At 41.2% G+C, this 26,237-nt stretch overlaps 1 protein-coding gene across 1 annotated transcript in view; it reads left to right on the forward strand.

The window, feature by feature from the left end:
- The first annotated feature begins 1,972 nt into the window (after positions 1-1,972).
- The window catches only part of CPAMD8 (C3 and PZP like alpha-2-macroglobulin domain containing 8), a 357,262-nt gene continuing 332,997 nt past the window's right edge, over positions 1,973-26,237 (forward strand). Inside the window, exon 1 of the mRNA XM_073559839.1 lies at positions 1,973-2,484. Coding sequence (XP_073415940.1) covers positions 2,426-2,484 — 59 coding nt within the window. The 5' untranslated portion in view covers positions 1,973-2,425. The remainder of the gene's footprint in view (positions 2,485-26,237) is intronic.

A 26,237-nucleotide genomic window follows, 5' to 3' on the forward strand; every position in this document is an offset into this window, starting at 1 on the left:
ATCGCCCATATGTAGCAGAGCCGATCGGGTTGTGCATGCTTCATGCTATTGAAGCATGCCAAAAGCAAAATAAAAAATGTTTAAAAATAAAAATACCTAAAAGTTCAAATCACCCCCCTTTCGTTCCAATCGAAATAAAACAATTTAAAAAAATCCACACGTACACATATTAGGTATCACCGCGTTCAGAATCGCCCAATCTATCAATAAAAAAAAGCATTAACCCGATCGCTAAACAGCGAAGAGAGAAAAAAATTAAAAACGCAAGAATTACGTTTTTTTGGTTGCCGCGACATTGCATTACAATGCAATAACGGGCGATCAAAAGAACGTATCTACACATAAGTGGTATCATTAAAGACTTCACCTTGACCCGCAAAAAATAAGCCCTCACCCAACCCCAGATCACAAAAAATGGAGACGCTACGGGTCTCGGAAAATTGCACATTTTTTTTTAGCAAACTTTGGAATTTTTTTCACCACTTAGATAAAAGAGAGCCTAGACATGTTTCTATGAACTCGTAATGACCTGGAGAATCATAACGGGAGGTCAGTTTTTGCATTTATTGAACCTAGCAAAAAAGCCAAGCAAAAAACAAGTGTGGTATTGCACTTTTTTTTGCAATTTCACCGCACTTGTGTAATCTTTGTCTAATATTTAAATTTGCTTCTGATCTGAAACATGTGTGACGTACATGCAAAAGAATAGGAAATCATGAAGGGGTAAAACACTTTTTTCACACAAAAATGTCCCCCTTCCTGGGCCCATCCTGGCATATACGTTCCTCATCCTGGGCCATCCTGGTATGTATGACTCCCATCCTGGTATATATGTCTCCCTTTCTTCCACTGTTCTCTAACTCATAAAAAACCCCAGTTCTACTCATCTTGCCCCCACTCCAACGTAATGCAGCGTCCTGTATCCGGCAGCTGACTTCAGCATGCAAGCGAAGGGCAGCACATGATGTCACTGCCATGTGCCAGAAGTCACAGGCACACCGATGTCAGCTGACTGCCTCTGATTGGCCAGCAGCTTACATTGCATTGTAGGGATCGGCGAGTCTCTGCGCCACAGTGCATTTCAGCTGAGAAAGTTGTCAGCATCTGTGGCCTCCCACTCGCAAGGCCTTGTCACGATCGTACCCTCTGGGACCGCGACCATTACGCCACTAACGATTGGACTATGGGAGCCAACCTTTGCTTCCAATTTCCTATCTATCACTGAGCCACCAGTGGCCATGTACCTGTATCATGGGTATACTGATTGTCCTTCTTTTAACCACTTTAACAAAATGTATGCAAAATATGGACTGGACTAGATTCGCACTATAATATAAATTAGTGAATATTTGACGAGTTGTAAGAGACCATTACCATTAACCAAAAAAGTAACAAGAAAGGTGCATCAGAATTTTGACTTATTTTCCCCTTACAATAGCATTTTTACAGACAACGCTGTGTGAAAATACAAGCCTAGAATCATGCAGTCTTTGTGGTCGTTTTTATGCAGTTTTTTAAGGGTTATGAAGATTGAATTGATTTTTTTCTTTTCTATCAATTCTTGGGTTTATGTAAAACAAAACTCTATCAAGAACTACCATAAACCCTGCATGTATGATTCCACGCTACTATTAGTTTGCTTGCTTACAATCCCATGGTAAGCATGCACTCTAAGAAGAAAATTGAACCTGGCAGAAAAGAATACCATGGGGATGAAAGAGAAGTCCCTTAGGGTTTTGTAACATCCTCCTCTCCCTCCTATCCTACCTCCTCCAGCTTAAGGTCATTCATTTAGCTAGCAATGAGGGAGGAGGGAAATAGGAGCATGCCATATATATTGTTTTAAAACGTCTGTTACTAGTGATTTACAGAGACAACAAGCACCCTCCTTCTTCTCTGTCCCTGAATACTCAGCCCTCCTCAATTTTGGGGCTTGGCTGGTGAAACTTACACTCCCATCAGGCTGGCTAGAGTAGACTTCACAAAGTTCTAAAAAGACTGGTTGGCATACTTCTTCATTATGCCTACACTAGATGTATCCATGGGGCAAAGAAGGAGAGAATGGAGAAGGAGATCCAGTTAGGGGCCAAGGACAGGTCATCTATAGTGTATAAGTGAGGGAAAAGATTACAGCATACAATTCTCAGGAGAAAAGCTGGAGACCCTGTGCTGATACAAAGTACAAACACAGAACAAAGGAAAGATATCATTTCAGGAATATTTACAGTTGCAAGCATTGCATAAGGGCAAGTCGGAACAAGGGTTAATTCTTTCCCAAACTGAGGAGGGGGGGAGAGAGCACACACTGCTCCTTCCACCCCCAGGGCAGGCACACTCACCCCTCCTGTGCTGTGTACTGAGAGAGGAGGACAGTTACCCTTGTGGGGCACTGGGTGAAGTCCTGTGTGCAGGAACACTCCTGAATATGTTTCTTCTGTGGATTTTGGGAATTGTATGCAGCCTGACTAGAGCACAGAACAACCCGTAAGTACGCCTGAGTTATAATTCATAAATGCATATCTTTTCCCAGGAATTCTTGTATTCCATTTTTTCTTGCAGCTTACAAACATTGAAAGCAAAGTAAGACATCGTAGGCGTGAATTCCCACGCTGCAGATTTTGTTGCAGAAATATGTGACTGAAAATTGTTTCCTTTCATCCAAATTGGGTGGTTTCAGATAACTAGGACAGTTTCAGAACTTTCAGAAGAACATTTGCAGCAAATCTGCAACTTGTGCATTGACCCTTACAGCATTCTCGTGAATAATCAGTCAAAGTAACATTTACACTTATACATCGACACGGTCTACTGCAACATGTACAAATTAGCAAAAAGTCACATAGAATTATACAGATATTTTATATGTAGGCAAGATTTATAACCTGAAGAGCGCACACTCATAATTTTGCGAGGTCAAGTGGAAGTTGGCTTGAAGTCACATATAAAACCTTAAATAGGAACCGAATGATACTTGTTAACCATTAGTCAACTTAATTGTGCATATCATGCCTTGTTTTCATTCATTATGTTTTTGTATGCCCTATACAAAGTCAGGAAAATGCCATTATCACTCTAAGGACAGCCTCATGCCTATCCCATCCATCATGTAAGAACATAGTGGTGAGATGTCAGGGGGCAATGACTGTAATATCCGAAAATGTAAAGACTTATCTGGCGCATGACAGTGCTATGAATGAAGGATGGCTTCTCAAACCAAGCAATGTGTACCATGTACAGTGAGAAGCAGAATAAGACATGTTGCATTCACATGGTAATATCATAGAAGTGAACCGGACGTCCTGTGCAATCTATTACATTTGCTGTCAATGCAGCAGATTTTCTGCAGCATTGTGTAAGAGATTGTGTAAGAGATTTCAAGAAATCCCCTGGACATGGGGATCTTTATCTTGCCCCTGGTCATTATATATTGACACAGGTTTTACATTTTTTGTGGTTGCAAGGAAAGGTTCCTGCAGCTGTTGGAGAGGACAGGTCGCTTCTGACAATGACGAGGTGAGAGGTGATCACTATTCCACTGAATTAGGATCTTTCTGGAGTTGTCATAGCTATGTCAACAGACTAAAGCTGACCATACACATTAGATGGCTGTTGACTGATCATTGCTTTGGATGATCGTTGGTCCATCTCGTCCACCTCTCCCATACACAGGTGTGCTCGATCAGTAGAACGCTCCTGTGTTCTCTGAGAAAGCAGCCAACAGACATCTTTGCTGATTGCTTATGAGGGAGAACAATGTGATTGGCAATCTGAAATTGGACATGCCCAATTGATATCTTCCCATTCACATTGCAGTTACAGAGGGTTCGGCCAACTTGACGGGCAGTGTAGGCGAGTTCGGCCAACATTAGTTGTTGGGGTTCAGCCAACATTAGACTAATGTGTGTGGACGCCTTATGGCTTGTTTCACACTTTCTGAAAGTCTGTGTGCAGTCTGCGATCTATAGATTGATTGTGGGTCTCCTAACTCAAACTTGACAGTCTCATATTTGCCTATGAAGCAATTAGAAAACCGTTGGTCATGTCATATATCGCGGTCTGAGCTCGATCTCTGATTGGTCAGCCTCATGCAAGTGAAGAAATCTCTGGTAACACCCAGTCGAGTTATAACATAAATTATAGCCTACGCATTACAAGCCAATATCTCCCCAACGGAGAAGAGAAATTAAAAGATAAAAGCTATGTTTTATTCGGCAGCCACTATTCCATGGTGTGACCACTTAAGCATGCTCAAACTAAAGAAAGGTCTTATTTAATTATATCTATAGTTTTTAATCAAGATTTTATTACTAATTTGGGAACGGACTGCAACAAATTTGTATATATTTGGATGATATGGGATAATGGAAAGTGGACCTACAGTATCTGCTAGTTTGGTCAACTGATTTATGAGCCGCATGTTATAATACAGAGGAAGGAGAAGCTATGTACTTTTTGCAAACAGTGCTAAGTATTCATATACAGTTCTTATACAAAAATGTGCAGTAAAAATTTCTTGTTTTGATTTCCGTAGAGTCCTGAGTCAACTTCTGTTAGGCTAAGTGCATTTATACACCTAGCCTAAAGTTTATATCAGGAGCCTTTCCTAATGTGCACTTTAAAGTTCCCATAAGCACCCATTTCCCAAATAGAACCAAAAATATGTTCTTTTGGCCTTTATCTGGTCAGTCACTGCAAAAACATATACAGTACCTTGTAGTTCACGTTTTTTTAAGGCTGTGTGCACACGCTGCGGATTCTGCTGCGGATCCGCAGCAGATTTGGCCCTGCGGATCCGCAGCAGTTTCTGCTGCGGTGTACAGTACCATTATTCCCTACGGGAATTAAAAACCGCAGTGCAGATGCTGCGGAATTTTCCGTGCGGATTTTGCTGCGGTTTCAAATCCGCAGAAAGAATTGCATGTCAATTCGTTCTGCGGATTCCGCAGCGGTTTACCTATCTCCTCCATTGTGGAGATGATAAACCACAGGGCAAAACCACAGGCTAATCCGCAGATAAACCGCAGGTCTTTTGACCTGCGGATTTATCTGCGGATTTTACAAAGTCCGCACGGATGAATCCGCAGCAGATTCTGCAGCATGTGCACACAGCCTAACAGCTGGTCCCTTGGTCCCTTGGTGGACGGATGGCTCAGCATCCATCCTGACTGTGGCAACTGTTCCGCGCGCACCTGGCATATGCACCAGAGAGTAGCCATAAGCGCTTCACGGGAATGATGAAATACAGAAAATAGGAACCGTGTCTCTTGATAAAATGCATCTTCTTTATTGTGAATCAATTAAACAACTAAATTTAATTTTTTACTTTTGCATGTTTTTTGCCAAGTTGTTTTATTGAGTCACAATATAAAAGATGCAATTTATCAATGTATGATTTCAACTTCTGAATTGCCACCTATCTATTTTGCGGTGTTCCAAGTTTTTCATGCACAGGATGTGCTTGACTTTTTTGATTGGGAATACAGGTGAGCTGACTTTGTTCTATATAAATGCAGTGTGACTTAGCCTAAGAGAATGGCAATTAACTCTAAACATTGGCGCTGTGGGGTCTGTCATATTCTGTGGAGTGGGGCTGTAGGGGCCATCAGAGTGCTAGGCAGCTGCTTAGAAGAACCCATGGCTGCCAATTTTTGGCACAAGGTTAGATGAAGCTTGGTTTGTATAAATCTGGAAAATTTGCATCACCAGGCCTTTCCTAAAGATGATAGTGAACAAGCCATAACCATAAAAGGCTAATTAAAATGTGAAAACTTGGCCAAAGTTATCTGGGCACACAAATCTCAAAGTGTGCACAAACTTTCGGTCTTTTAGAGATCATTTCATCTTCAACTTTCTTAAAAGTTCACAATAACAGTAATTTTCACCATAGATGCCCAAACTTTAACATGCCACTGTATGTGGGGTGGTTAACCGGACCATCATAATGTGTGGGTGCTTGTGAGGGCAACATACTGTGTGTGGGGGGTGTCACTGTGGGGACAGTGAAGGAAATCATACTGTGTGGGAGGCTGTGGTGGCCATCTTACAGTGTTGGTGTACATAAGGGCACCATACTGTGTTGGTGGGGTCACTGTGGAGACATCATATTGTATATGTGTGGGGGAGGCACTGTGTGGACATAATACTGTGGGTTTGGGGTTGTATGGACATCATATTGTGGAGGGTGTCACTCACTATTAGGACACCATACTGTGTTTGGGGTTATTGGGGGCCTCATAATATGGGAGTTGTGAATTGAGCGGGTATAATATTGTGGGGTAAGGATTCACTCTGGAGGTTGCATTATGTGTTTGGGGGAACTGTGGGGACATCATACGGTGTGGGACTTTCTGTGTGCACAAACTTTCGGTCTTTTAGAGATCATTTCATCTTCAACTTTCTTAAAAGTTCACAATAACAGTAATTTTCACCATAGATGCCCAAACTTTAACATGCCACTGTATGTGGGGTGGTTAACCGGACCATCATAATGTGTGGGTGCTTGTGAGGGCAACATACTGTGTGTGGGGGGTGTCACTGTGGGGACAGTGAAGGAAATCATACTGTGTGGGAGGCTGTGGTGGCCATCTTACAGTGTTGGTGTACATAAGGGCACCATACTGTGTTGGTGGGGTCACTGTGGAGACATCATATTGTATATGTGTGGGGGAGGCACTGTGTGGACATAATACTGTGGGTTTGGGGTTGTATGGACATCATATTGTGGAAGGTGTCACTCACTATTAGGACACCATACTGTGTTTGGGGTTATTGGGGGCCTCATAATATGTGAGTTGTGAATTGAGCGGGTATAATATTGTGGGGTAAGGATTCACTCTGGAGGTTGCATTATGTGTTTGGGGGAACTGTGGGGACATCATACGGTGTGGGACTTTCTGAGCTTGCTGTTAAGACAATTTACAACGAAAGCACAAGCTAATAATAATAAACCTATATAGTGGTAGTGCAGATTTTTGCTACTAAAGTTTGATTTTAGTGTAAAATGGTTAATTATTTCTCAACACATAATAATAAATCAACAAGGTAAAAAAAAGAAATAAATCCCAAAAATGACAAAAAAGTATGCAAAAATAATATTTATTTAAATGGACAAGTACACGGAGAGGAAGGGTTACACCTACTGGCACATGTATATGAGGACGTCCACCCAGATCAATACATTATTTATGTTGTGGCCAAATAAGTATTTAAAAAAAATAATAATAACACAGGAACAAATAGCAAAAAAGGAGTACATTGCTGCAAGGTTGTCAACGTTATCAAATGTGAATGGTAAAGTCACATAAAACAGTAGCGTAGTTAGAAACTATTGCACATTCCCACAATTGGCCTGTTAACACAACATTAGAGCCACTGCACCCATAATAGTAATCAAAATAAAACCAGACAGGCCTAAATACATCTGCACTCACTAGGGTGCAGCGGACCCAAGTAAAATGGCAGCTGCACAGGTGCATAAATACCAAATGAAACAGCCAGCCTACAATCAGGGATTGTCCGTGTGGTACACCAGTGCAGAAGAAATAATCCGCATGTGGCAGTGTTCACACAGGGAATGCAGGGCTTCTGGTTCACAGCCTCTTAGTAACACCATATAGGGGGGCTGCCCAGTGCCAACTAGAATGCATCCCGTGTGAACAGAGGCCACAGTAAGCAGAACCATCTGGGCCCAACTGCACCCTGAAAAAATATATTGATATTTTTTTGTGCACTGTATATGTAAGGTATTGGTTGATATTATGGCCATAATATGGAAGCTGGCAAACTGCGTCAAAGTTCCTTACACTTGCCAGTCCTACTCTAACATGAAAACTTCAAAAAGAGGAAAAAATCCTCCACAAAAAATCAAGATGAAACCAGACAGGCCTAAATGCATCTGCACTAATACAGGGTACAGCGGACCCAAGTAAAATGGCAGCTGCACAGGTGCATAAATACCAAATGAAACAGCCAGCCTACAATCAGGGATTGGCCGTGTGGTACACCAGTGCAGAAGAAATAATCCGCATGTGGCAGTGTTCACACAGGGAATGCAGGGCTTCTGGTTCACAGCCTCTTAGTAACACCATATAGGGGGGCTGCCCAGTGCCAACTAGAATGCATCCCGTGTGAACAGAGGCCACAGTAAGCAGAACCATCTGGGCCCAACTGCACCCTGAAAAAATATATTGATATTTTTTTGTGCACTGTATATGTAAGGTATTGGTTGATATTATGGCCATAATATGGAAGCTGGCAAACTGCGTCAAAGTTCCTTACACTTGCCAGTCCTACTCTAACATGAAAACTTCAAAAAGAGGAAAAAATCCTCCACAAAAAATCAAGATGAAACCAGACAGGCCTAAATGCATCTGCACTAATACAGGGTACAGCGGAGCCAAGTAAAATGGCAGCTGCACAGGTGCATAAATACCAAATGAAACAGCCAGCCTACAATCAGGGATTGGCCGTGTGGTACACCAGTGCAGAAGAAATAATCCGCATGTGGCAGTGTTCACACAGGGAATGCAGGGCTTCTGGTTCACAGCCTCTTAGTAACACCAAATAGGGGGGCTGCCCAGTAAAACAGTAGCGTAGTTAGAAACTATTGCACATTCCCACAATTGGCCTGTTAACACAACATTAGAGCCACTGCACCCATAATAGTAATATAGATCAACACATTACCTAGTATACTGACGGGAGCAGGAGCTGATCTGAGAACGTCCACCCCCGGACGTGAATTAGGATTTAGAAAAATGACACAGTTTGTATCGGGGAAATGTAAAGGGCTGGAAAACTTATATGATTAAAATAGACTGTGTTTCTGTTGCTTGTAGGTTGTACAATGGTGGTACTCCTGTAACAAATGGTTTAGAATGGCTAATGGCTCAAGTGTTGTTGTCTCTGGAGAGAAACTTCCGAGCCAAATGGATGCTATATAAAAGTTAACAGTGATATTTAGCTAGAACAATGTTTCCCAACTCCAGTCCTCATGGCCCACAACAGGTCATGTTTTCAGGATTTCCTTAGTATTCACAGGTGATGGAATTATTATAAAGGCATCAGAAATTGTCACATGTTCTCTCACCTGAAAAACCTGAACATATGATGTGTTGGGTGCCATGATGACTGGAGTTTGGGAAACACTGGGATAGAGAAAGGAAAAGTGAGTATGCTGTAAGAACAAGAGATGTCCTGTTACAAATCCTAGCCAGGAGAACATGATGAGGTTCACCGATCTGGTTGCCTGGAACAGCCTACTTAAACAGCACGTGACTGTCACTGCTATACAGTGGAAGAAGGTGTGTTGGAACTGTTGTCATGAAGAAAAGGGATGTACACCTGTTATTTGGTCAAGTGGCCAGAGGAATGCCGGTGTGCACTCTCACTGTTCAGCAGTCTGAATTGCAATCACGTAAGGTCAAGAGTGCATCTGGAAATGCTGCAATGCAAGGAGACATGTCCAGAGACGGAACCTCAGTAGTAAATATACTGTACCTCCCCTGGTTGATGTGTACTTCGGATTCTTCTTTTTCATTCAGGCTCTTCTGCTGCAGGGCATTTGCCAGTTCTTCCTTGCTCTCATCCTTAGGGCAGATGCAAATGACCGTATGAGAAATCAGTGTATCCATTTTTTACATCCGTGTGATCTGTTTTCATACAACTACATTAAAAATTGTACATGATCAAATTTAGTTTCCTAGGTTTATAATAGAACCCTATCCTTAAAAATCAGATGCCACTCGAATGGTCTATGTGGGAACCATTTTTTTCAGGCACCCATAGACTTGTGTGGGTGAGCCTCATCTGAGACATGGAAGAAAGTAGAGCATTCTCCATTTTTTTTGCTCACGGACAATCAGGCTGAAAGAAAAATCGTTCATCTGAACAACACTATTGAATAACATGGGTCAGAATGCTGTCCGATTAAAAATTGAACAGCACGTGTCCAATTTATATGATTGTCTCCATGAGCCCTTACGCAATTGTTTTGGATAGCTCATCAGTAGTATCTGTAATAACACTGTAAAGTGAACCTGACAGCTTACATATGTTGCCCAATCCATGGACAGCACTTATCAGACACTGACTTTATGATGTCATCATATATGTTTCAGGGAGAGATCTGTCAGTCAATAGCCGTAGGCAGGGAGTAGCCACCAGGGACCCCCTTTTCAACTAGCCTTTTCTGGTAAAGTTTGGTCCCCAGCGACTTTTAACCCCTGCATGACCTTGGTTGTATACATACATCCTGATTGTGAGGACTTACAAACCTTAGACGTATGGATATGTCCTAGATTTAATGAGTCACCATTACTGGAGTCTCGGTGATTGCATTAAGGTTCCTACTGAATCTGCAGCAGGTCACCGGGAGTTGTCATCACGGGGGTGGGTGCTGATTGAGAAGCTGCCTGCGCAGCCTCCCCGCCTGACCAGAGATGAACTGATTAGCGTGGAAAAGTTTCTGAACATTTTCCCACGCTGTCAGTTTGAGTCAGCACAGCCTAAGTGACATCAGTGGTAGTCACTGAGGCTGCGCAGACTTCTCACCTGACCCGCGGTGAGCTGACAGCGTGGGAAAATGTTCAGAAACTTTCCCACGCTAATCAGTTCATCTCCAGTCAGTCGGCGAGGCTGCACTGGCAGCTTTTCCTTCATTCCTCGTGGTTTACAGCCTGGCCGGTTGCATTAGCACCGTTCCCGGTTGTAAACTATTTAACACCTTCAGATGGATTGCAGCGTGGGACTTGACTGTACGGCAGACATTTATAGGATATTGTTGCTTTTTTATTTTGGATTTTTTACAGGAGAACGATGGCTTTGATTGGATTGGGAGTGAAATAAAGATGGAAAAAATGTGTGTTTATTTATTTCATTAAAAGTCTTTATTTTTAATGTGTGTGTTTTTAACCCTATCAGACTAGTGGATTAATAATGGATAGGTGTCTTATTGACGCCTCCATTATTAACCAGGCTTAGTGTCACCTTGCAATAGCAAGCTGTCATTAACCCCTTATTACCCCATATGCCACCCACTGCAGGGCAATGGGAAGAGAGAGGGTAAGTCCCAAAATTGCCGCATCTTACAGATGCGCCTTTTCTGGGGTGGTTGGGGGCAGATTTTTTTTTAGCCAGGGGGGCCCAAAAACAATGGTCCCTCTCTTGGCTATTATCTTCCCTCAGTTACTGGCTTGCCCTCTCTGGCAGAGAAAATTGGGAGGGAGCCTAAAATTTAACACACATACACTACTAACATTATTAGTGAGGGACATATATAAATCTAACAGATATGTAATGGTTTACTGTATGTAAACCATGTCTCATATCCTGTCGGGTTCTGTAATGATTTTACAGATGCCGTCAATTGAATTTTCACCTATTCTGCTATCTATATCTCTGTGAAATATAACTATATATATATATACTAGCTTGGCCCGTGCAAAATTTTTGCACATTGGTCGTCGGGGGCGCAGGCAATTTCAGAAAAAGCAAGCTGGTCAAATGTAAATGTGTTTCATGAGCTGATGAACACAGACAGGTTTTTATATATGTAGATTGGTAATACAATAAATTGTTTTCCTACGTAGAGGACAAAAAATGTTTTCCGGTTGAGGTGCCACCTGCAGATCATTGTGTCTTTCTGCAGGTTTTTGAAAATGTATATTTAAACTGTATTTAGTGATAAAATCGTGAATGTGTGGTTTGTTTGGCTGTTTTCTTGCTGAAAGGAGCAAGTTATGGTGTATCATGTGTGTGTCTATGGAGCAAAGTAATCCCCGAAAAAGCAGTGCATGTATGCAAATGTGTTGGTAGTGTGCTTTGGGGTACTGTGGTGCCACTTGCAGGTCTTTTTCCATACTGCAGGTTTATGAAAATTAATGTTTAAACTGTATTTTGAGATCAAATCGTGGATGTGTGGTTTGTTTGGCTATTTTCTTGCTGAAGGGGGCAAGTTTACCTTTCAAATTGTGTATCATTTGTTTGTGACCTCAAACAATATGGAGGGCACCGCTCTATGGGATCACCAATTACATGCTGAAAGACTGCATACTAGACCAAGAAAGAGGCATGTAAATAATAGGGATCACCATTTAAGTATAATAAAAATGCAAAAATATTGACCTTTTATTGAAACATCCAAATTACACAACACACAGTGCAAATATAAAAACAATTAAAACCGCACAAATGCATACATTATGCATACCCAAAGAGGGTAGTAAGCCTCTGCACAGACCCTAAATAATTCTGTGTATAACATGTATATTAAACAATAAAGCAGTTATAATGATATAATCAATCAAAGGAAAAACTAATACACTACACCTAACACCTGATACGGTAATGTATGCAAAATCTCTAATAGATCTAGCTGAGAGCTGAAGCCACATGCATTCAAATCTAAAATGCAAGAGTCCTAGATGAAAACATGCCCCTAGCATATATGAAGTGCTTAATCCAAGATATATACAGTTGTGGCCAAAAGTATTGACACCCCTGCAATTCTGTCAGATAATACTCAGTTTCTCCTGAAAATGATTGCAAACACAAATTCTTTGGTATTATTATCTTCATTTAATTTGTCTTAAATGAAAAAACACAAAAGAGAATGAAGCAGAAAGCAAAACATTGATCATTTCACACAAAACTCCAAAAATGGGCCAGACAAAAGTATTGGCACCCTCAGCCTAATACTTGGTTGCACAACCTTTAGCCAAAACAACTGCGACCAACCGCTTCCGGTAACCATCTATGAGTTTCTTACAATGCTCTGCTGGAATTTTAGACCATTCTTCTTTGGCAAACTGCTCCAGGTCCCTGATATTTGAAGGGTGCCTTCTCCAAACTGCCATTTTTAGATCTCTCCACAGGTGTTCTATGGGATTCAGGTCTGGACTCATTGCTGGCCACCTTAGAAGTCTCCAGTGCTTTCTCTCAAACCATTTTCTAGTGCTTTTTGAAGTGTGTTTTGGGTCATTGTCCTGCTGGAAGACCCATGACCTCTGAGGGAGACCCAGCTTTCTCACACTGGGCCCTACATTATGCTGCAAAATTTGTTGGTAGTCTTCAGACTTCATAATGCCATGCACACGGTCAAGCAGTCCAGTGCCAGAGGCAGCAAAGCAACCCCAAAACATCAGGGAACCTCTGCCATATTTGACTGTAGGGACCGTGTTCTTTTCTTTGAATGCCTCTTTTTTTTCTCCTGTAAACTCTATGTTGATGCCTTTGCCCAAAAGCTCTACTTTTGTCTCATCTGACCAGAGAACATTCTTCCAAAACGTTTTAGGCTTTTTCAGGTAAGTTTTGGCAAACTCCAGCCTGGCTTTTTCATGTCTCGGGGTAAGAAGTGGGTCTTCCTGGGTCTCCTACCATACAGTCCCTTTTCATTCAGACGCCGACGGATAGTACGGGTTGACACTGTTGTACCCTCGGACTGCAGGGCAGCTTGAACTTGTTTGGATGTTAGTCGAGGTTCTTTATCCAACATCCGCACAATCTTGCATTGAAATCTCTTGTCAATTTTTCTTTTCCGTCCACATCTAGGGAGGTTAGCCACAGTGCCATGGGCTTTAAAGTTCTTGATGACACTGCGCACGGTAGACATAGGAACATTCAGGTCTTTGGAGATGGACTTGTAGCCTTGAGATTGCTCATGCTTCCTCACAATTTGGTTTCTCAAGTCCTCAGACAGTTCTTTGGTCTTCTTTCTTTTCTCCATGCTCAATGTGGTACACACAAGGACACAGGACAGAGGTTGAATCAACTTTAATCCATGTCAACAGGCTGCAAGTGTGATTTAGTTATTGCCAACACCAGTTAGGTGCCACAGGTAAGCTACAGGTGCTGTTAATTACACAAATTAGAGAAGCATCACATGATTTTTCGAACAGTGCCAATACTTTTGTCTACCCTCTTTTTATGTTTGGTGTGGAATTATATCCAATTTGGCTTTAGGACATTTCTTTTTGTGTTTTTTCATTTAAGACAAATTAAATAAAGATAATAATACCAAAGAATTTGTGTTTGCAATCATTTTCAGGAAGAAACTGAGTATTATCTGACAGAATTGCAGGGGTGTCAATACTTTTGGCCACAACTGTACATAGAGATTAATAAGGAGCAGTGACGTGTTCTGAGCTCACAAATAAGGGACAGATGTAACCCAGAGGAGTCGGCGGGGGCCCCAGACACAGTGCAGTACTCGCACGCCTGTAATGAGGTATCTAGCTTTGCGCAGCCGACTCCTCTGGGTTACATCTGTCCCTAATTTGTGAGCTCATGTTCTTTATTTCCATAGCATCCTGTCGCCGGTAGCTGTGCTGATTTGGGCATGCGCTATGGTGTAATACCGACGCCATCTTTGTACACTTCTATGTTGACTTCATTCTGGTCCACTGCGGTTGCGCAAAGCCAGTTACCTCATTTCCGGTGTGCGAGCATTGCTCTGCGTCTGGGGCCCCCGCCGACTCCTCTGGTCCACACCTGTTCCCTATCTGTGAGTTTATACTTTGGGTATTTATCCAACATCCGCTCACAACACGTCACTGCTCCTGATGAAGCCAGTTTTTCTGGCGTAACGCGTCAGGCGTTTCTTGAGCCTCTGCCTCACCCCTCTCTCCACCTACACCAGGCACGGTATCCAGGCTCCTTTTGCCTAACATCTTAGTGCCTCTAACAGGTTGTATGCAGGGGGACATTTGTTATTGGGCCCCTTGACTTTTTGTCTATTTATACAGCATACCACTTCTTATTAATCTCTATGTATATACAGTCATGGCCAAAAGTATTGACACCCCTGCAATTCTGTCAGATAATATTCAGTTTCTTCCTGAAAATGATTGCAAACACAAATTCTTTGGTATTATTATCTTCATTTAATTTGTCTTAAATGAAAAAACACAAAAGAGAATGAAGCAAAAAGCAAAACATTGATCATTTCACACAAAACTCCAAAAATGGGCCGGACAAAAGTATTGGCACCCACAGCCTAATACTTGGTTGCACAACCTTTAGCCAAAATAACTGCGACCAACCGCTTCCGGTAACCATCAATGAGTTTCTTACAATGCTCTGCTGGAATTTTAGACCATTCTTCTTTGGCAAACTACTCCAGGTCCCTGATATTTTAAGGGTGCCTTCTCCAAACTGCCATTTTTAGATCTCTCCACAGGTGTTCTATGGGATTCAGGTCTGGACTCATAGCTGGCCACCTTAGAAGTCTCCAGTGCTTTCTCTCAAACCATTTTCTAGTGCTTTTTGAAGTGTGTTTTGGGTTATTGTCCTGCTGGAAGACCAATGACCTCTGAGGTAGACCCAGCTTTCTCACACTGGGCCCTAAATTATGCTGCAAAATTTGTTGGTAGCCTTCTGACTTCATAATGCCATGCACACGGTCAAGCAGTCCAGTGCCAGAGGCAGCAAAGTAACCCCAAAACATCAGGGAACCTCCGCCATGTTTGACTGTAGGGACCGTGTACTTTTCTTTGAATGCCTCTTTTTCTCCTGTAAACTCTATGTTGATGCTTTTGCCCTAAAAGCTCTACTTTTGTCTCATCTGACCAGAGAACATTCTTCCAAAATTTTTTAGGCTTTTTCAGGTAAGTTTTGGCAAACTCCAGCCTGGCTTTTTTATGTCTCGGGGTAAGAAGTGGAGTCTTCCTGGGTCTCCTACCATACAGTCCCTTTTCATTCAGATGCCGACGGATAGTACAGGTTGACACTGTTGTACCCTCGGACTGCAGGGCAGCTTGAACTTGTTTGGATGTTAGTGGAGGTTCTTTATCCAACATCCGCACAATCTTGCGTTGAAATCTCTTGTCAATTTTTCTTTTCCGGCCACATCTAGGGAGGTTAGCCACAGTGCCATGGGCTTTAAACTTCTTGATGACACTGCGCACGGTAGACACAGGAACATTCAGGTCTTTGGAGATGGAGTTGTAGCCTTGAGATTGCTCATGCTTCCTCACAATTTGGTTTCTCAAGTCCTCAGACAGTTCTTTGGTCTTCTTTCTTTTCTCCATGCTCAATGTGGTACACTCAAGGACACAGGACAGAGGTTGAGTCAACTTTAATCCATGTCAATTGGCTGCAAGTGTGATTTAATTATTGCCAACACCTGTTAGGTGCCACAGGTAAGTTATAGGTGCTGTTAATTACACAAATTAGAGAAGCATCACATGATTTTTCGAACAGTGCCAATACTTTTGTCCACCCTCTTTGTTATGTTTGGTGTGGAATTATATCCAATTTGGCTTTAGGACAATTCTTTTTGTGTTTTTTCATTTAAGACAAATTAAATGAAGATAATAATACCAAAGAATTTGTGTTTGCAATCATTTTCAGGAAGAAACTGAGTATTATCTGACAGAATTTCAGGGGTGTCAATACTTTTGGCCATGACTGTATCTTGGATTAAGCACTTCATATATGCTAGGGGCATGTTTTCATCTAGGACTCTTGCATTTTAGATTTGAATGCATATGGCTCCAGCTCTCAGCTAGATCTATTAGAGATTTTGCATACATTACCGTATCAGGTGTTAGGTGTAGTGTATTAGTTTTTTCATTTGATTGATTATATCATTATAACTGCTTTATTGTTTAATATACATGTTATACACAGAAATATTTAGGGTCTGTGCAGAGGCTTACTACGGCTAGTTTCACACTAGCGCTCTTGAGCGCAGCGACGGCCTGCGCACGGCCGCCGCTAAGCCCCGCCCCCTTCCGCGCCTCCGCCGGTAGCTCCGCCTACCGGTGCATGACGCGGCATGCGCCCTGCGTCCCCTACCTTTATCACTGGGGGCGCAGGCCTTGCGCAGTATGCATTTGGCGGCGCATGCGCTTTTTGACGGTGCGCCGGCGCAACCAAACTGCAGCAGGTTGCGTTTGGCGCAGGTCGGCGCACCGTCAAAAGGACGCATGCGCCGCCAAACGCATACTGCGCACGACCTGCGCCCCCAGTGGTAAAGATAGGGGACGCAGGGCGCATGCAGTGTCATGCGCCGGTAGGCGGAGCTACTGGCGGAGGTGCGGCAGGGGCGGGGCTTAGCGGCGGCCGTGCGCAGGCCGTCGCTGCGCTCAAAAACGCTAGTGTGAAACTAGCCTACCCTCTTTGGGTATGCATAATGTATGCATTTGTGAGGTTTTAATTGTTTTTATATTTGCACTGTGTGTTGTGTAATTTGGATGTTTCAATAAAAGGTCAATATTTTTGCATTTTTATTATACTTAAATGGTGATCCCTATTATTTACATGCCTCTTTCTTGGTCTAGTATGTATCATTTGTGTGTGGGTGCAGTATGAACAGGGATACAAAGGAATCACCGAATAACAGTGTTTAGAAATAATAGAATAGATATATATGTGTTAATGACATATATACACTGCTCAAAAAAATAAAGGGAACACATCCTAGTACATTGTGTTGTTTAAGTGTTCCCTTTATTTTTTTGAGCAGTTTATATACACCTATACTATGTGTATTCTATCTATTCTATTTTAACCTGTCAGTGTGATTTTACAGTATAGCGCACTGAATTGCCGTCTTTTCTAAAGGACACTGGTGCGTATTTCTCGCAAGTCACACTCATGGTCCGTGTGTAATCTCTTTTTTTCTCGCCCCCATAGACTTGCATTGGCGAGTCATGGACGTAATACTTTGCGAATCGCACGTATAATAAGGGCGAGGAAAAAACGCATGATGGGAGCTGCCCCATAGATTAACATTGGTCCAAGTGCTATGCGATTTTTTATTGTATAGCAATCGTCCATATTTATCTCTAGTGTGACTCCGGCCTTAGTGTCATAACAAACAGAAAAAAGGATGTAGCAACTTAAATGGAAATGAGATCCATATATAAACATCTACTATGAGTAATAGTGACATATACGTCCTAAACATTGAATGTCAAACCATTCGGAAATATAAAGAACCAAATAAACCACTGGGCATGTGCCTAAAAAGAACGGTAATGGGACAATGTTGATAGAATAAAAGACCTTTACTGAACAGGGTGATATGGGTGTAAATACTGTAACACCAAAAGGCATTACCTGATGGTGGTCTCGTAGTGGTCCCCGATTCAAGGTGCGGCGCACACCCCACCCTTTCTATATAGATTGTGCAGTGTATATGCCCCATATGTCTCACGGCATTATATTATGGGATAAATTCATGCGTTATTGTATACTCTTTTTATATATAGGCATATACTCTATGGGAATAATATTTCCTTGCACCTCAAACTGTAAAGCACTTTAAAATTTAATTTATTTTTATTTATTTTACTCATTTATATAACACCATTAATTCCAAAGCGCTTTACAGACATTATCATCGCTGTCCCTGATGGAGCTCACAATCTAAATTCTTTTTCAGTATGTCTTTAGAATGTGGGAGGAAACCGGAGGAAATCTACGCAAACACGGGGAGAACATACAAACTCCTTGCAGATGTTGTCCTTGGTGGGATTTGAACCCAGGACCCCAGTGCTGCAATGTTATCCACTGAGCCATCGTGCCACCCTTAATTGTCATCATTTTCCCTGTGGTCCCCCTTTCTTCTGTACCAATTATATCTTGTACACAGATTTTTTTTTAAATTGTCTTTTTAATCTTATCATTGTATTTGTGCAGGCACTCTTGCCACCCTCTGTTCAATAAAGGTATTTTATTCTATCACCATTGTCCCATCACCATTCTTTTTAGGCCAATGTCAAGTGGTTTCTTTGGTTCTATAGAGTTAGTGTCAGATAGTTGCGGGCCTTCAGAATTTTTTTTTTTTTTACTGATGTCTGTTTAGTAAGTTTGTTGTCTATTTTACCAAATTTTTATATTCTTTTTATTTTATTTTTATCTTTTTCTTTCTCGATTTTCTTCTTTCTTTTCTCTTTTAAATAAAAAAAGGTTTACACCAAACACTCACAAATACCTGAATAAAATTTGGTACACACACAACATTAGTGAAAAAATTTCCTGCTTGTCCCAATCACGGTATTCAACAGAGGAGGCATACAGTGGGGAAAATAAGTATTTGAACCCTTGCTGATTTTGTAAGATTGCCCACTGACTAAGACATGAACAGTCTATAATGTTAAGGGTAGGTTAATTTTAACATTGAGAGATAGAATAACAAAAAAAAATCCAGAAAATCACATTGTATAAATTATATAAATTTATTTGCATTTTGCAGTGAGAAATAAGTATTTGATCCCCTACCAACCATTAAGAGTTCTGGCTCCTACAGACCAGTTAGATGCTCCAAATCAACTCGTTACCTGCATTAAAGACAGCTATCTTACAGAGTCACCTTTATATAAGTTTCCTGTCCACAGACTCAATTAATCAGTCAGACTCTAACCTCTACAACATGGGCAAGACTAAAAAGGGGTTTATAAGGATGTCAGGGACAAGGTCATAGACCTGCTCAAAGCTGGAATGGGCTACAAAACCAAATGTAAGACGCTGGGTGAGAAGGTGACAACTATTGGTGCAACAGTAAGAAAATGGAAGAAATACAAAATGACTGTTATCGATCATATGGCATGCCCCCTTATGGAAGAAGCCCGGTAGACCAAACGGCGCTGTCAGGGTGGTAGCGAAGGTGCTTCACACAGTATATCTTTACTAATGTAAATGTTTGCCTTCATGTTTTTTTGCAATATATGTGCTGGTTCACTAAGCCACTTGGCCTTTATTTATCCCAACACATTGCAATTCATTTAACATAGGTCTTTAGCGCTTGGCACTTTAAAAGGTCTTATTTACTTTTCTTTCATAGGATTCTCCTAGCATGCCTTGATCACTTAACTTTAACATTTTGTATGTCACGCTGTAATACTGAGGGTTACTGCAGAGTAACACAAACTCCACTAGATGGCAGCAGAATGGAGAATGAGCTTAAAATCCAGCAATGAAGCAGACCAGCAGAAATACAGCGAAGCAACCACTAGGTGGCAGCAGAATAGTCAAAGAGCTGAGTCAATACCAGAGAATAATGCAGTACAAAGGTAAAATCCAAAACGCAGAGTCAGAAGAGAGCAAAAGGTCAGTGCCGGTCAATAGCTGAGCTAACAGAAGGGAGAGACAGGATCAGGTCAGGGACGAGCTGAAGTCAAACACCATGGAGACCAGACACACAGGGAATTAAGGAGCAGGGTCGGGTAGGAGGAAGGTCAACAGACACAGGTAAGGTCAGATGAATGCAGCAGGACAGATCAGGAACTCACCAGAGCCAGCTACACAAGCCGAAGGTAAGCACTATAACTGGCACTGCACACAGGTTGCAGCACAGAGATATAGCAGACCGGACACAGGAATGAGGCAGGGAAAATTAACCCCTGACATGACCAGACCAGGAAAGGAAAGACAAGACAAAAAGTCAGCCTAGATCATGACAATGTATATGGTTATTTGCTAAAAGTTTACTCATTTTTCAGGCACTTTGTTCTTTTTTTACATTTCAGTCATTTTTGATATTATATGAACACATCCATATGTTTTTTCAGGATTATATATCCTCTAAAGATCTTTTGAATGCTGCTATAGTCTATATTTATTAATTTGCTCTTTGCTACCATTTTTAATGGAATGCGTTTTGTTGTTCAAACTTTTCCTGCTAAATCATTTTTAATTATATTTATCAATAAAATATTTAATATTTTAATTTTTCATGTTGTTGCCTCTTTATCCCTTTAATGTATGGGGTTATTGGGTTTATAACCCTCAAATAAGTGCAGCAAAATCTGCACTGTAATATGGCATTTTTTCCCTTCTGAGCTTTGTCTCAAAAGCAGTTTTCTACCACATATGAGGTATCGGTGAACTCAGGAGAAATTGAACTCAAACAAATTTTGGGGTCCGTTTTCTCCTGTTACTTTTGTGAAAATACAATAGCTAAAAAATATTCTTGTGGGAAAAATGTGATTTTTTTAATTTTCACGGCTTAACGTTATAAACTTCTGTGAAGCACCTGGGGGTTCAAGATACTCAATACACATCTAGATAAGTTCCCAAAAGGGGTCTAGTTTCCAAAACGGTGTCACTTGTGGGGGGTTTCCACTATTTAGACTCATCAGGGGCTCTCCAAATGTGACATGGCGTCCGCTAATTATTCCTGCAAATTTTGCATTCAAAAAATCAAATGGTGCTCCTTCCCTTCCAAGCCCTGCCGTGCGCCCAAACAGTTGTTTTCCTCCACATATTGGATATCGGCATACTCAGGATAAATTGCACAACAAATTTTATGGAGCAATTTCTTCTGTTACACTTTTGAAAATGCAAAATTTGGAGCTAATAAAGATTTATCTGTGAAACATGTAATTTTTTTTATTTTCCATGTGCAACTTTATAAACTTGTGTGAAGCACCTGAGGGTTCAAGGTGCTCAATACACATCTAAATAAGTTCCGTAAGGGGTTTAGTTTCCAAAATGGTGTCACTTGTTGGGGGTTTCCACTGTTTAGGCACATCAGGGACTCTCCAAACGCGACATGACATCCGCTAATTATTCCAGCAAATTTTACATCTGCGCACTCAGGAGAAATTGCACATCAAATTGTATTAAGCAATTTCTCCTGTTACCCTTGCGGAAATACAAAATTTGGAGCTAAAAAAAAACATTTATCTGGGGAAAAATGTGATTTTTTTCTTTTTATTTTCACGGCTCTACATTATAAACGTCTGTGAAGCACTTAGGGTTCAAAGTGCTCAATACAAATCTAGATAAGTTCCATAAGGGGTCTTGTTTGCAAAATGGGGTCACTTGTGGGGGTTTTCCACTGTTTAGTTACATAAGGAGCTTTCCAAACATGACATGGCGTCCGCTAATTATGCTAGCAAATTTTACATTCAAAAAGTGAAATGGCGTGCCTTCCCTTCCGAGTCCAACCGTGTGCCCAAACAGTGGTTTTTCCCCACATATTGGGTATTGGCATGGTACATTTTGTCCTGTTACCCCTGGCGAAAGTAAAAAAATTAGGTCTCAAGGAAAATTTTTGTGAAAGAAAAGTAAATGTTTATTTTTTTCCTTCCACATTCCATTTATTCCTGTGAAGCATCTGAAGGGTTAATAAACTTCTTGAATGTGATTTTAAATACCTTGAGGGGTGCAGCTTTTAGAATGATGCCACTTTTTGGTATTTTCTGTTATATAGGCCCCTCAAAGCCACTTCAAATGTGACGTGGTCCCTAAAAAAATTGGCTTTGCAAATTTTGTTGTAAAAATGAGAAATTGCTGGTCAACTTTTAACCCTTATAACTTCCTAACAAAAAAATTATTTGTGCTGATGTAAAGTAGACATGTGAGAAATGTTATTTATGAGCTATTTTGTGTGATATGACTCTCTGATTAAAGGGCAAAAAAATTAAAAGTTTGAAAATTGCAAAATGTTCAAAAGTTTTGCCAAATTTCCAATTTTTTCCACAAATAAACGCAAGTCATATGATAGAAATGTTACCACTATCTAAGTACAATATGTCACAAGAAAAAAATGCCAGAATCACCAGGATCCATGGAAGCGTTCCAGAGTTATGACCTCATAAAGTGATAGTGGTCAGAATTGTAAAAATTAGCCTGGTCCGGAAGGTGAAATCAGGTTTCGGGGTGAAGGAGCTCAGGACGTAAAAATTAAAAGTTTGAAAATTGCTAAATTTTCACCAAATTACTGATTTTTTTCACAAATAACAAATTGTACCACTATCATGAAGTTCATTATGTCACTAAAAAAACTTTCTCAGAATCAGTGGGATCCATTGAAGCATTCCCGATTTAATGCCACATAAAGTGACACTGGTCAGAATTGCAAAATTTGGCCTGGTCATGAAGGTGAGAAAAGGCTTGGGGATAAAAGGGTTAAATTACAGTATGTTTTTCTCTTAAACACTGAAATCATGCAGCCAATGTCTGATAAATGCTGCCCATGGATGAGACAGCTTGTATCATCTGTCAGGTTTCCTTTGATGTTAAGTTTCCATGATAGGTTTGTGGTTGTTGCTTATTTTCACTGGGCAGAAAGCACAGCATCTTACTGTTCCAGCAAAGTGGATGAGATTTATAGAGATCTCATGCCAATCTGCAACATGTCAATTTCTCTTGCAGGTACGCTGAGTTTAATGTGCGGATTTTACCAAGAGAATTTTATAATAGAGAATAAAGTTTTGTCAAATCCAAATACCAGGGGGTGCCAAAAACAAGACAGCTTTAATTAAAACATGACACATCAAAAAGAAACAAAAACAAGAGTCAAAACCTCATTCAAAAGTGCAATGAAAAAATGCAAGTAAGCTAATACAGCTAATAGGTGCAGAAATGCTGCAGGATCAAAAACTTAACAAATACACATTGTGGGAACGAAGCCTTAGGATGGAGACACACTAGCGATTTTAAAATCGGTCCGATTTTGTTCCTTCAAAGTCATACGAGTATAATGCAAGTGTCACGTGTTTTTGATGTGAGTACAATCAGATTTTTAACACCTAGCATCTGATTTACAGTGCGATTGCTATCTAATGTCATTTTAACATAAGCTTTTACATAGAGCAATTCTCTTTGTCATTTTCACATAGTTTTCAAAGAAAATATTCTTCAAAATACATATATCTATAGCTTAGATAGATAGATGAAAAACCAGCCATTCAGCAGCCGTGTATAGTTAAATCACAGCAAGACGTGACAGGATAGAATTGATAGATTACATACAGTTTATACACATATAATAGATAGTTATAAAGATGACAGTCACATATACAATTAGTACAGTGTGTGTAGCTTACTGTACATGTATTTAATTATTAAAAGATTATTTTTCTAAAAAAATGGCTTGGTCTCCCGTGTACCTCTCTTATCCAGCAGAGGGAAAGCTGACGGGTTTGGGACAAATGTTTATAGCCTGGTAAGGGGGTAATACCCATGGAGCTTCACAGGCTGTTAATATCAGCTCAAAACTATATACTTAGCATTTACTGGCTAATAAAATGTGGGGACCCCCCACAAAATGACAAAGGGTCCCCTTTAATTAATGCCCAGCAAAGGCTAGGTAGACAACTGTAGGTTGATAATTAGGCCGGGGTCACACTAACCCACGCAAAATACGGTCAGTAGTTTACATGCGTAATACGGATGAATGGCCCCTAAATAGTGCTCCGTATGTCATCCGTAATCAAGGTGTGGTCGCGTATTTCGCGCATGTAAGCATCCGTATGTAATCCGTATGGCATCCGTATGGCGAGATTTTCTCGCAGGCTTGCAAAATGGACATATAATGGAGCCCTATGACAGGGTTTCTAACAGAAACCTAAGATTAGATATAGACACATAGAATACATATATATATATATATATGTATTCTATGTGTCTATATCTATTCTTTCGTTTCTTTTTTAAACCTGTCAGTGTGAGTTTACTGTATAGCGCACTGAATTGCCAGCTTTGCTAAAAGACACCGGGTGCGTATTTCTCGCAAGTCACATGTCTGATCCGTGTGTAATCCGTATTTTTAGCGCACCCATAGACTTGCATTGGCATATTACGGGCGTAGTACGCTGACAATCGCAGCATGCTGCGATTGGCATGGAGCCAAAAATACGGATGAGAAATATACGGCTGGTGCGAGGGACCCCATAGAGAATCATTGGTCCGTGTCTAATGCGTGCTTTTAGCGCCTCTCACTCAGCCGTATTCCTCGCCTGTGTGACCCCGGCCTTATAGTCTAGGAAGGGGCCATGGATATTGCCCCTCTCCCCAGGCTAAAAATATCAGCTCTCAGTCGCCCCAGAAAAGGCGCATCTATAAGATGTGCCAATTTCGGCACTTAGGCCTCTATCTTCCCACTTGCCCTGATGCGGTGGCAAGTGGGTTAATAGTTGGGGGTGGGGGGGTTGATGTCACCTTTGTATTGTCAGGTGACATCAAGCCCAAAGGTTACTAATGGAGAGTCGTCTATAAGACGCCCCCATTACTAACCCCCTAGTCATATTGTATAAAAACCACATACACACAGAAAAATAATTGAAAGAAAGACAAAAACTCCTTTAATCAATCTTAACGAAACCATACTAAGGGTATGTGCACACGCTGCGGATTCTGCTGCGGATCCGCAGCGGTTTTGGCTCTGCAGGTCCGCAGCAGATTTTGCTGCGTTGTACAGTACCTTTATTTTCTATGTAAAAAAAAAACCTCTGGGCACATGCTGCAGATTTTTCCACGCGGTTTTGCTGCGGTTTACAATCCACAGCATGTCAATTCTTTTGTGCAGAACCGCTGCGGTTTCACACCTCATCCATTATGAGGTGTAAAACCGCAGGGCAAAACTGCAGGCAAATCCGCAGATAAACCGCCGGACTTTAGTCCTGCGGATTTATCTGCGGATTTTACTACAAAATCCGCAGATCCAAAAAACTCCGTGTGCACATACCCTTACAGCATTCCAGTGAAGCCAGTGATATGTTCCCTCTGCAAAGATGTCTTATTTTAATTTTTCTTTATGACAGGAGGAATGTTTATTATTGTTTAATGCTCATTTTCTGAGTTACTGACCACCACCGCCTTCTAGCTGAGAGGTTGTGTATGCACAGTGCGAAAAGGCTTTTTTCAGTAGAACCCCAGTTTTTGGGTCCCAGTGCTCATCTGATGCTGCTGCAGCAATGAATAGTGCACAGTTCAGGTCCAAACTGTCAATCTTTAGATGCACATTGCATCTAGCAAAAATGATACTGGGGTGGATGCGCTGACAAAGTTTAAACCTTAAAGTAACTCATTAAGGAATTGTTTTATTTTATTTGTACATCGTTCATTGTGACAGAGTGAGGGACTAGTGGGGGTACCAAGTGGTAATTCCAGGGTGTCCATAGAAATAGGATGCAAAACCACTGAGTGAGTATAAAGAAACTAGCTGATCATGACTTTTGGATATGGAACGGACCCACACTCCATTTTTAAACAACCATAACTACAGTAAACCTAGACACTGGTATAAATACACATTATTTTGGTTGTCAAAATGGTCACAGCTTTATTTAAATCACAGTGTTAAAACAATCACAGTATGAGTCAGTACATTGGGATTCACAAGTATTGTGATACCTCCAGCTGTCTGACATACAGCACCAGGACTGAAAGCCATAAAGGGGCGGCACGTGCTGGCTTGCCATTCAAGAAGAGCCAGTAAACTTTCAGGGCACCAATGACCCTATTATCCTCACTCCTGTGCTTAACCACGTACCGTTGCCTGGGAA

This window comes from Dendrobates tinctorius, unplaced genomic scaffold, assembly GCF_039654945.1.
Source record: "Dendrobates tinctorius isolate UK_male_01 unplaced genomic scaffold, ASM3965494v1 ptg000276l, whole genome shotgun sequence".
NCBI classification, from domain to species: Eukaryota; Metazoa; Chordata; class Amphibia; order Anura; family Dendrobatidae; genus Dendrobates; species Dendrobates tinctorius.